General features: G+C 39.3%; 1 protein-coding gene across 4 annotated transcripts; it reads left to right on the top strand.

Annotated features, from left to right (window-relative positions):
- Positions 1-1,091: 1,091 nt before the first annotated feature.
- On the top strand, positions 1,092-11,430 carry vps33a (VPS33A core subunit of CORVET and HOPS complexes). Of its 4 annotated transcripts, none has more exons than XM_051421805.1 (15): positions 1,092-1,253; positions 1,400-1,465; positions 1,928-2,055; positions 2,165-2,351; positions 2,610-2,726; positions 2,845-3,019; positions 3,151-3,344; positions 4,532-4,658; positions 4,989-5,056; positions 5,273-5,410; positions 5,888-6,025; positions 6,118-6,286; positions 7,546-9,257; positions 9,416-9,611; positions 10,813-11,430. In XM_051421805.1, exons 1-13 carry the CDS (start codon positions 1,152-1,154, stop codon positions 7,737-7,739), a joined length of 1,803 nt encoding a protein of 600 aa, XP_051277765.1. In that variant the 5' UTR covers positions 1,092-1,151; the 3' UTR covers positions 7,740-9,257; positions 9,416-9,611; positions 10,813-11,430. The 4 variants fall into 4 exon arrangements, with proteins under 4 accessions (XP_051277765.1, XP_051277767.1, XP_051277764.1 ...); XM_051421807.1 differs by having other exon boundaries at positions 9,413-9,611; XM_051421804.1 differs by having other exon boundaries at positions 7,546-9,271.
- Positions 11,431-11,696: the final 266 nt, after the last annotated feature.

Below are 11,696 nucleotides of genomic sequence, written 5' to 3'. Positions count from 1 at the left end.
ATAAAGGCGCATAGTCGCTACATCTGTCTCATCATCCATGCAGTCCTATTCAGGAGTCGTTTTAATAATAATAATAATAATATTTATAACTGCGCTTTAACATTCACATTACAACAGGATCATATTTGTGGAAAGTTGTATTCCCATTACAGTGATTTTAATAGAGTTGGGTTACTATTCTTTACTTATCTATGTTGCTTTTTTTTATTTTGTGTTTATTTTCCATCCTCCACAACTATGGAGAAATATCAAAAATATCCCGTTTTAACAGCAAGCAAATATCGGCCTGCTATATTATTTGCTGGCACTTTCTTTACAGTCCCATGAGTTGCGTTACTATATTGTTTTTCCAGCAACAATTTAATCTCCCCCCCCAAAAAAATAACCCACTGAAATTCTAACATCGACGTCTCAATCATAATAGCGTGCCTCCACGTTGATTCTTATAGTGTGGAGACATTGCGCCATCTAATGGATTTAGTATTCATTGCACCAAAGAAAGGAGGAACTGAACCCCCTTTTCGTTTATTAATAAATGTATTTCAGTGGAATCTGCACAAAAAAACACCTAAAAGCACTCTCACTGTGAAATTAATTTGTATTTACAGTGTTACAGGCTCTGTTTTTAGTGATTAGTGTATGTTTGCCACACCTACACACACACACAGGGAAAGACTGCAGGTGAACCAAGAGGTTAATCCCCGCGTACTTCCGCATTCACATCCCACATTTTTCCATTAAATTGGAAAAACAGTTACTCTGACATAAATGATATACACATAAATGTTTAACATATGTTCAAACTACTGGTTGTCATGCATGAAAGACGCAGATACTTCCCGAAAACTGGCTTTAATTAAGTTTTTTAACGAACACATTATACGCATGCGCAGCTTGAATTAGCGACCGTTGTGAGCCAAAGACGATAGCTAGCCTGTTAGCTTGCTCGCTAACCGTTATTTAGGACGATTTCACATTTAAAGACGTTCAGACTAACAGACATAAAGTTTTAATACACCCGAGGGAACTGGGTTTAGGGTTGTGTTGCGACGTGAACTATCTTGACGGTGTATCTTCTTTGATCACGTGATTGAGGTTTACCGCCGTGGGTCACCTGATTTGTTGTGTTGCTGTTAAAGAGAAAAAAAAAGATGGCTGCCCACCTGTCGTACGGAAGAGTTAATTTAAACATTTTGAGAGAAGCAGCACGAAAGGAGCTTCGGGAGTTTTTGGATAAATGTGCGGGGAGCAAGGTAAGACAGGGAAAAAACACTGGCCGACACAGCGACTGTTTATTATCGCAACCATTAGCTAATAGCTAAATAGGTGACACTGACAGTGAATATGTGCACATTCAGATCAGTTTTCATGTATAACTGTATGTGCATTTGCTGTTCAGGCCATAGTTTGGGATGAATACCTGACGGGACCGTTTGGGATGATAGCTCAGTACTCTCTGCTGAAGGTAAGTGCTGCTTGTGCACAGTTTGTGTGTTGTAATGTCAGTAGACTGGGCCCAGATGAGGGCAAAGCTACAGTAATGTATCATACAGATGTGTGAACGTGAATAAAATCTTGGACTTGTGACTTCATTTGGACTTGAGGCTTTTAAAAACTGGAAAATACTTGATATGTTCCCCCAAACCCAAAGTTTAGACAGTATGTTATTTTAAAAAAAATGTGCCACAAATAAGTTAATTTCCTGAATTAATTAACGTTAACTCTAATCCTTTTTTTAATCTGATAGCATCTAATCAAGTTGCAGGAGCCACGAAGAACTAAATCTTGTTCATGTTCACAAACTACGTACAAAACAACAACAGCATAGAGGAAACTATATGACTTCTCTTTTTTTTTCATTGCTCAACTCTGACAATAAAATAACCTTGAATCAGACACATGTTAAATGTTTATTACTGTTTTTAAGGAACATGAAGTGGAAAAGATGTTCACCCTCAAGAGCGGCAGGCTCCCCTCTGCTGACGTCAAAAATATCATCTTCTTTGTTCGTCCCAGGCTGGAGCTCATGGACATCATTGCTGAGAATGTATTCAGGTCTGTTGATGTGTCCCATTTTTCAATCCGCACTATGTAAAAGAGGGATTGTTCTCTCTACCCCAGCAGTTAACACTTTCGTCCTGGATTGTGCCCCTTTTTATTTTAGTGAGGACAAGTTGCATTCGTCACGAGACTTCCACATTTTGTTTGTGCCTCGGCGGAGCATGCTGTGTGAACAGCGGCTGAAGGAGCAGGGCGTGCTGGGCTCTTTCATCAACATTGACGAGTATATCCTGGACCTGATTCCCTATGATGGTGACCTGCTCTCCATGGAGTATGAAAGTGCTTTCAGGGTGTGTGCAACATGTATCAACCAGCTGCTCTCTCTCTCTCTCTCTCTATATATATATATATATATATATATATATATATATATATATATATATATATATGTGTGTTGTTACAAAGTGAGGATTAGATTTCAACAGAAGGCAATATAACAAATATTTTAACACAATAACATAAAGATAATTGTAAGGAAGAAAAAAAGAAAAGCTGTGGTGTTTTTCTAACTGTCGTTATGTGTTTTTACACCCCTTTGTCTCTTACAGGAGTGCTACTTAGAAAATGACCAAACAAGCCTTTACCACACAGCCAAAGGCCTCATGACCTTACAGGCACTGTATGGCACCATTCCACAGATATATGGGAAAGGAGAATGTGCACGGGTGAGTGTGCTGCGAATAATACACTATTAACTGTACCGATGATTGCACATCGACGGAGGCTCAGCAGCAGCCAGGTGAATGAATTTGTTTGAGAAAGAAATGTTCTGCTTGTTCTCAGCATGTTGCCAACATGATGCTGAGGATGAAGAGGGAGTTTGCCGGAAGTCAGAATCAGATCCTGCCCGTGTTCGATACTCTGCTCCTCCTGGACCGTAATGTTGACCTGCTCACCCCGCTGGCCACACAGCTCACCTATGAGGGTCTCATTGACGAGATCTATGGAATCAATAACGGTCAGAATAAACCTTTTTTATTTGTAAATGTAACTCAAATAATTATAGTCTGCCTGTATTTGTGTGACTCTTGAATGTCTACTTCTGTTTTTTTATATCCAGTCGTTGTTTTTGCTCCCGCTGACTCACAGGTTATGTAAAGTTGCCTCCTGAGAAGTTTGCACAGAAGAAACAAGGTGAGGCGAGTAAAGATCTACCCACAGAGGCCAAGAAGTTACAGCTCAACTCAGCAGAGGAACTGTATGCAGAAATACGGGACAAAAACTTCAACGCAGTTGGAGCAGCGCTCAGCAAGAAGGCCAAAATCATTTCAGCTGCCTTTGAGGTTGGTCTCGCCTCACCTTTGTTGCTCTCATATTGTCCCAGAAATGAGTGCGATAAACAATGTTATTGTCATTTTAAGACCAGTTTATGCCACAGATAAACATACGGTAATCATGTAAAGTACACCATTTCAAAGAGCAATTAACTTTTAATTCTAAAGAATATTCAGACATTGAAGTTGGGATGTGAAAATATTAGAATTGTATATAATATTAAAATATCCCAAATAAATAAAAATGTAAATAAAATAAAAACCACACAATCAAAACAATAAATAACTTAAATAAATGTTCAACATTTGGCACAGGGGGAGGGTATAGAGTCATTTAGTCCTTTATGAGCATTATAGTAATGGTAGAGAAAACCCTGCAGTTTATTCTGGCTTTATTTTATGTTCTTCTTAAACAATAAGTCGATACTGTCAGTGGGGATAATTACATATTGTGTATATATATCCTACAATAACAAAATTATTGTGACAGGCCATGTTAAAAAATGTCTTTGCAATGTCTGGTACTTCCAGGGAGCTATATTAGATCACTTCCAGACATCCCAGCTGATCTGATCTGTTTGTAATCCCTGTGGCATTTTAACACAAAGGTCATAACAGAAATCCATAAAGGTTGGGGAAGTGATGACAATCACCTGGAGATAAGATAAAGTGCTAATTGTTCAAGTAGAATGCTTAACAAGGCCAAACATATTACCATTCTATCATCAGCTCGGGTGCATTGATTGTAAGACAAACTACATTAGTAGAGATTGTAAATAAGCAAAAATATGCACCATCAGAGGTGTTCTCACTATGGAAAGCAGTGAGTGTGAGCAGGCTACTAATGTAGGGAAAGATGCTTTCCATTAGAAAGATTTTCAGGGATTGATTGTTTGTGTATTGTCAGTGTGTAGCCTGAGGGGAATTTGTATAGACACCAAGCTAAAACAGTTTGTTGAAGATGGGTTAGACTGTTTGTCTACAAATATAATTAGACGAAGGCGCAGCAGCCTCCTACCCTTGTGTTTGGTGCATTTTCTTCCATGTCCAAACCTTTTTTACATCTGATTTAATTTGCTAATGTGCTGTATGATTTACTTTTTGAAGTAATTTAATTGGATTCCATCATTTTAATGCTGCTTTTCTATCAAAATATTAACAGCTCAGCAAGTAAAGAGGTATCTTTTGTCTTTCAGGAACGCCACAATGCCAAAACAGTGGGAGAAATAAAGCAGTTTGTGTCTCAGTTGCCTCACATGCAGGCAGCACGAAGCTCGCTGGCTAACCACACGTCTATAGCCGAGCTGATCAAGGACATCACCAGTGCGTAAATAAATCCCTCTTTTCCCCCTAAACCTGCATTTTGAACCACTTCTCAGTCTGTATTTAAATAACTACAAAATAAAGCATTGTGGTTTGTATAAATCTACACACAATCCTACCAGTAGTAACCAGTGGTGATAATATAAATCACCCAATAGCATCATAAAACTTACCTTAATTGTTTATTTCTCCTGTTTTTAAGTACTGTGGAGTCCCATATTTCTATTTTTTTCTTACAGTATTTTATGTTTAGGATGTCATCTATGTTTATTGTTATTACTATTATTATTATTATTTATGATCAAATCTAACCAATATCTCTTGTTTCAGCATCTGAAGCCTTCTTTGATAATCTAACAGTGGAGCAGGAGTTTATGACCGGAGTCGACACAGACAAGGTATTCTTCATTACCTGTTTTTTTAAAGCTAATCTTTCATTAAAAACACATAAATCTCACATAAATAGTAATTTGGTTTCATATGATTTTACTGAAATATACTGAAATCCTCACAATAATTGGAAATGTGTCATTGCATTTGTTATTATTGGATTTAAATGAGAATTCATACAGTGTGATTTATATACTTATAGTGAACGTTATGTTACTATCCAGGTGAACACATATATAGAAGACTCCATCGCTCAAAAGGATCCACTGATCAAGATCCTGCGTCTGGTGTGTATGCAGTCGGTCTGCAACAACGGCCTCAAGCAGAAGGTGTTCGACTACTACAAGAGGGAGATTCTCCAGGTAGAGACATAAAGATTGTTTTTTTGGTGGCGGCGTCTTTTCTGTGTGTTAGTGGTGAATTGCTGTGGACATGTGACAAATACTATCTGTAGGCAGGCTATCCAAATAAAGTGGAACCAATTGCATTAAAGGTCCAGTGTGTAGGACTTAGTGGCATCTAGCGGTGTAGTTGCACATTGCTTTTCCCTCGCTTCTATCGCTCCTTCCAAGCGCAAAATAAAAAACTGTGGTGGTCGTGTAACTTGTGAAAAGCACAAGGACCTATCTAGAGCCAGATCAATGTTTGTCAGTTCTGTGCTACTGTTGAAACATGGCTCATTCTGAGGTAACAAAAACATTACTAAAACTAATGAAAACATATCTATGAATATTATATTCCATTTCTTCCAATAGTTCCTAAATGTTGCACACTGGACCTTTTTTTAAATTAATTGAAACTGAGTGGTTAATAACGCCTTTTTTTGTCTTTTTGTGAAGACCTATGGTTATGAACACATGCTAACATTGAACAACCTAGAGAAGGCGGGTCTGTTGAAGCCACAGACAAGCTCAAGAAACAACTACCCCACTATTAGGAAGACCCTTAAACTGTGGATGGAGGACGCCAATGAACAGGTAAAGGATTTATGAAAAGGAGAGACTTAAACCCCATGCATGTTGGAGGATTTGAGGAAGACCTCTTTGACTCTGTGTTTTGATTTCTGCAGAACCCCAACGACATCTCCTACGTTTACAGCGGCTATGCTCCTCTCAGCATCCGGCTGACCCAGGTCTTGGCCAGGCCCGGGTGGCGTAGCATCGAAGAGGTGCTGAAGATGCTACCAGGTCCACACTTCGAGGAGAGACAGCAGCTGCCTTCTGGGCTTCATAAGAAACGTAAGGACCAACACTGCTGTTTGCCCTGCCGCTCACTAAACAGAATAAAAGTAAACGACCTCCTGCCTGCTTCGTGTAGATAAGACACAGGCTTTTGTTTCTGTCAAGTCGAATGCTGAACGGCAGCAGATTGATGACACAAAGCAGACAATACCACAGAAGCACTGTCAGGGTTTGTGGCTTTTCTATGCGTCTGTGTTGAAGAGGAGGCTAGATAAGGACACACTGTGACCACCTTCAGTTTTCCTGCGTCTTTTCGTACTGGCAGCGGGAGGTGTTACACTGATGTGAATAATGAATTTGATTATACACTCAATTTGAAACGTGCTAATTAGAACTATGAGTTTGGGCATCAGACAGTTGACTTGTTTCTACATGCCTGCCTTACACTGGATTTTAAAAGGTGATAATAGAGGACTCTAATCTAGGGGGAGGGTGATGGCTAAATTAGTGTTTTCACATTTCAAAATATGGGGCTTTAGCAGATGGGACTTGGCCGTCTTTTACATTCAGTTGTATTTTGTTAAAAAGCAATGGCACGATGATGTGTCCATGTATGCAAACAAGTAGCCTACGTATGTATTTCTTTATTTTTCTCATCTTTAATATATTATTTTAGATTTGACAAGGATCAGAGAAATGTATTTACAAGGTTGTACAACGAAATGAAGGTTTGCAGTCCCTTCATGCTACATACATAGAGAAAGATAATTGAATTCATAGTGGAATAACATAAAATAAATCAATTAAAACAGTATGTACAGTTATTTATATACATACATGGAAATAATTCTGCAGTGCAGTTTTTGATTCTGTGTCTAGGTGTAAACAGCAGCAACAGCAGAGTGAGGATAATATGGTTTCATCTTTCTATAAAATGTCTGACATTTGAGATACAGTGTCCATCTACTTTCACTGCACCAAGCATCCGCCTCCCCTCATCCTCCGTCGAGGATGCAGGATGTTGATGGAGCAGGTCTCTGTAAAGATGTGGGTGGGGCGGAGGGAGGGAGATTGGGATTCTGCTGTTAATGTAATTGTATAAGTACAATATAAAAGTGAGCAATGGCAGACATTTGATGGATTTCCTATGTCAGGGTGAAATGCGCTCAGTCGGATTCCCCTTGAAATCAATGAAACAAAGCACTTTTGTCCACAGGGGGCCGACAGAATCGACACAAAATGAAAGTTGCTCGCTGCTTTAATTTAGCTTTTATATTTGGTTTGAGTGACAGGAATCTCTTTTTACTGTCGTACAGGCCAACAGGGGGAGAACCGGACAACGCTGGTGTTCTTTCTCGGTGGAGTGTCGTATGCGGAGATAGCCGCTCTCCGGTTCCTCTCTCAAATGGAAGACAGCGGGATGGAGTATATTATAGCCACCACGAAACTCATAAACGGTACAACATGGATCAAATCCCTCATGGACCGGCCTGAATCCCAGACCCCCTGAGTCACCTGCATGCACACCTGGCCACATCAAACACCCCATCCATCAGAAAAAACCTCAGCTGCTGTTTTATGTCCGTGTCAGTGTACTGCAGGTGTTTCATTGATGTTTGTGCTGGTTTAAACAGCAACAGGCTATTTAAAGGTGCCCAGTGGAGTTGTCTTGTAAACAAAGTCATGTTTCCATTCAGTGTTACTGACCAAAATGCGTTGTGTGAATCCCTGATGCCTGATATGAATGAATTTCCTTCTTCATAACATTTGCGAAACCTTGTTTTTTTTTATATATAATTTGAATTGTGCATTAGTATATCCATGTTTTCTTACTTGCCTTTGGTTTTGCTTTCCTACACAACTACAATTTACAACAGACATAACACATATGTACATATACATACATTCAATTAAAATTCAAAACCTTTATTTAAGTCTCGAGAATCATTGAGGTTTTCCTCATTTACAGTGATGTTGAGAAACGGAGAAATATGAGTTAAAACTATTTAAATAAAAAAAGCTATATGCAATTGTAATACAAAAACAAATCAGTTCAAATGAGAAACATTCCTACAGGTGCTGCACGGTAGCTCACCTGGTAGAGTGTGCGCCCCATGTAGGTTAAGATCTTGCTGCAGCAGCCTGGGTTCGATTCCAACCTGTTGCCCTTTGCTGCATGTTGTCCACCTCTCTCTACCCTATCCTGTCTATCAAATAAAGGCATAAAAAACCCAAAGATAGCTTTAAAAAAAATAAAGAAACACTACAACCGCCGACTATGCATCATCTGCGGCCTCGTGTGTGCATGATACAAACAAAACATTGCTCCGTAGTGCTTCTAGTGGTCAGAAACTCCACAGGGTACCTTTCATTTTATTTGAGTCCTTGATTTTGCACCCAGACAATATAATATAAAACTGGTTTAATGCTTCTGTTTATCCTGCATCCTTTTGTCCTCTGGCTCTATTTCCATCACTGAGGCTCTGCTGTATATATATGTATGTATGATTAAAATCTTTGGGATGTTTGCGATGTCATGTATAAGATGATTAAAGATGCACTTATACCATTTTTTGAAGGCTTTTGTAGGCAGTGTTTGCTGGGAGATAAATAAGCAAATAAAACTCTGCAACTGAAATTACTCTGCCATGTGGGAAGCCATTTTGTGTATTGTTTGGGAGATTATTTTCAGGCAGACAAGTAGATTGTGATCAGGGAGAGCAGATGAGAGGCAGGGATGGGAGTGTATCCGTCAGCAGTGGTCCAGCTCTCTGAAGAAGCAATTAGCGCCGTAACAGGCCTCCCGATCAGCCGGTAATGACCCTGTGCTGTCTGGAGAGCTCAGCCCACGGCAGCCCATGATGTGACAGCACAGGACACTGATTGAATTAGGAGGCCATTTGCTCCATGTTCCGGTAGAGGATAACTGTGCTGCGGGAGGGTGTTTGATCTCTGTTTCAGTCAATACCTTCTCCGTGCCTTACACTATGAACACAGGGAGACCTGCTGACAGCACTCTGATATTTTGGTGAGCTAGCTTGGGTAAATATATGTTAATTTCCTCCATTTTGATTGGCTAGAAGACTTGGAAACTGCTTTGATTGAATTAATTTTAAAATATTTAATTCTGTGAATTGTGCTTGATGGCTAAAATCCTAAACTGCAATTTCTTTGTTTGAGGAGCAGGTGCACTGAAGACTTAAACTCCCATTAGATCAACCCCAGGGGATTCAGATCCTTGTGATCAGTTATTGCTTTTGGCTCCTCCTCTGCCTTAAGGGCTTGAAACGCTCAAGGCAGCACACACCAACTTGGACTTCAGGGCTGGAAGCACAGGAGCCCACTTGCTCATCAGCTCCTGTCCTCCTCCAACAACACCAAGGTATGATTGGATTAAGTTTTTTACACCTTGAGCCCGTCTGTGTTTCATGCACATTGGAATTTTCTCTGTTTTCCTTTAGTTTTGTCTGTTAAACCTTCACCAGACAAACATTGTTATATTATTATATAAGACTACTGACTACATTGTACTGACATTTCTTTTTAACATTTGCATTGCACCTGATGGTGTACAAAACTTCTGTCACATTATGAGAAAACTTACAGGATTTAACTTCCGTTTCGATCTGTAGATTTGCTTAACGGGGTATCAAACATTAGTGCACATTTACAAAACTTTTTAAAAAGAAGGATTTATTAACATCTTTGTGCTTTGCAGGAAGTGCATAAGCAATGACATGGAAGTCTGATTCCCATCTCATAGCTAGATGTTTTCTGGAAATGAGATATTCATTTCCAGTGAAAGACCGCAGATACTCATATATTATTACAACTTTTCTAATATTTGGCGAACCCTTTTCTACTTTGCCAATGCATATATCAGACTTGATATAAACATTTTATCAGAATTGAAACACCATGAGTCATCTCAATAAGCCAGGATCGTTTCACTGCCTCTTTTGATTTTATGATGTATTTATTAATATATTAATTTAATGTTTAATTTCTCTCTTTTTCTATTTAAATTGACTACTATCTATATGTGGGTGGGACAGGGAGGGGGATCCATCTTTGGGTGAGTTTATGTGCAGATTTGTTAAATGTAAAGTTTGAACTAAAAAAAAAAATACAAAAGAACACAACTGTGTATTTATCAGCATCATTGGTTCATCTGTGAGCTTGACTGTAACTTCTGCTGCCCGACAAATAACTGCTTCAAAGAAAACACATGAATGTATTCAGTATGTCTTCCTAAAAATATCAACAGTTTAAGACGCCACGATGATGCTGAAGATGTTCAGAAGTCTATATTGTTTGCGACTATGCACAAACAAAGCAGATCGATACTGAACCCATTTAGTGCAATTTACACATAAATTATTAACAGTGGTCTTGTGACTGCGCCGCCTCCACAGCTTCTACAAGGCTGGGAACAAATCAATTTGGACCTTGGATACAAATAAATTTGAGCACATTTATAAACACATAAAGCAAAGAAGAAAATGCATTTGCTGCTTAAATTAAAGTCTTTTTGTATTCTCTTGTATTCTATTCTGAAATCTGACAAATGTGTGTGTTTGCAGAATGGGTCGAGGTGAGAACATGGGACACCTGACTCAGGCCGGTCGCAGTCAGAAGACCCAGCAGGAGCCTCTGGATGTGGAGCCCTTGTCAATCCGCTTCCTCCGGACATTCAGGGAAATCCTCAAATTTGTTCTCTTCAGCTACACGGTGCTGTTTGGTGCTTTGCTCCTCGCCAGGTGGACCACCTATTTTATGGTGGGAAAGTAAAAAAGCAACGACGGTCGAAGATTGAGCCTGTTCTCTCTGACTCGGAGCTCATTAATGAAGCTGATCAGGCAGACCTCCATGGGATTTGTGGTCTATGCAAAATCATTAATGTCTCCTCACACAACAATAACAGCTGGAGCGATCATGTTTGTTTCCTTATTTGACTCACAGTCTGCAGTAGAGCTCACGGCTTTTTGTGCAGTTTATTTTTGAATAATCAACAGGACGTTGCAGGCATGTAGAGCGACTCTACTCACTTAAACAAGCCAGCTTGCATCCGATGTGTTTGTTGACAGTTGCTTAAATGTGCAATCTAGAAACTGTGATATCTGCTGAGCTGCAAAATGACCACAATGAAGCTATAAAATGTGTGTATAGTGTATTCTTGATTGATAAAAGCTTTAAAGCTGGTTTTCTTTCTTTGAGGAATCACATATAAAGTTTAAATGTTTGTGTAAATAAGGCAGTGGCAATGTCAATGGGGGGCTGTTTCTCTGTGATAGTGCTAATATGTTGTGGATGAATTATACAAAGCTGTCTCCTCTGATGCCCCGGAGTCCTCGGGCTCTCTGAGGGCCTGAATGCTCTGCTTTATGGCAATTAATAGGTAAATTCAAGAATTGTAAATTTGGTTGGGGATACTGTATGCACCATCAAAGCACTATATTGATATAGA

This window comes from Dicentrarchus labrax, unplaced genomic scaffold, assembly GCF_905237075.1.
Source record: "Dicentrarchus labrax unplaced genomic scaffold, dlabrax2021, whole genome shotgun sequence".
Taxonomy (NCBI): domain Eukaryota; kingdom Metazoa; phylum Chordata; class Actinopteri; family Moronidae; genus Dicentrarchus; species Dicentrarchus labrax.
Note: the sequence above shows the minus strand (reverse complement) of the source record. Positions and strands in the feature narration are given on the sequence as shown.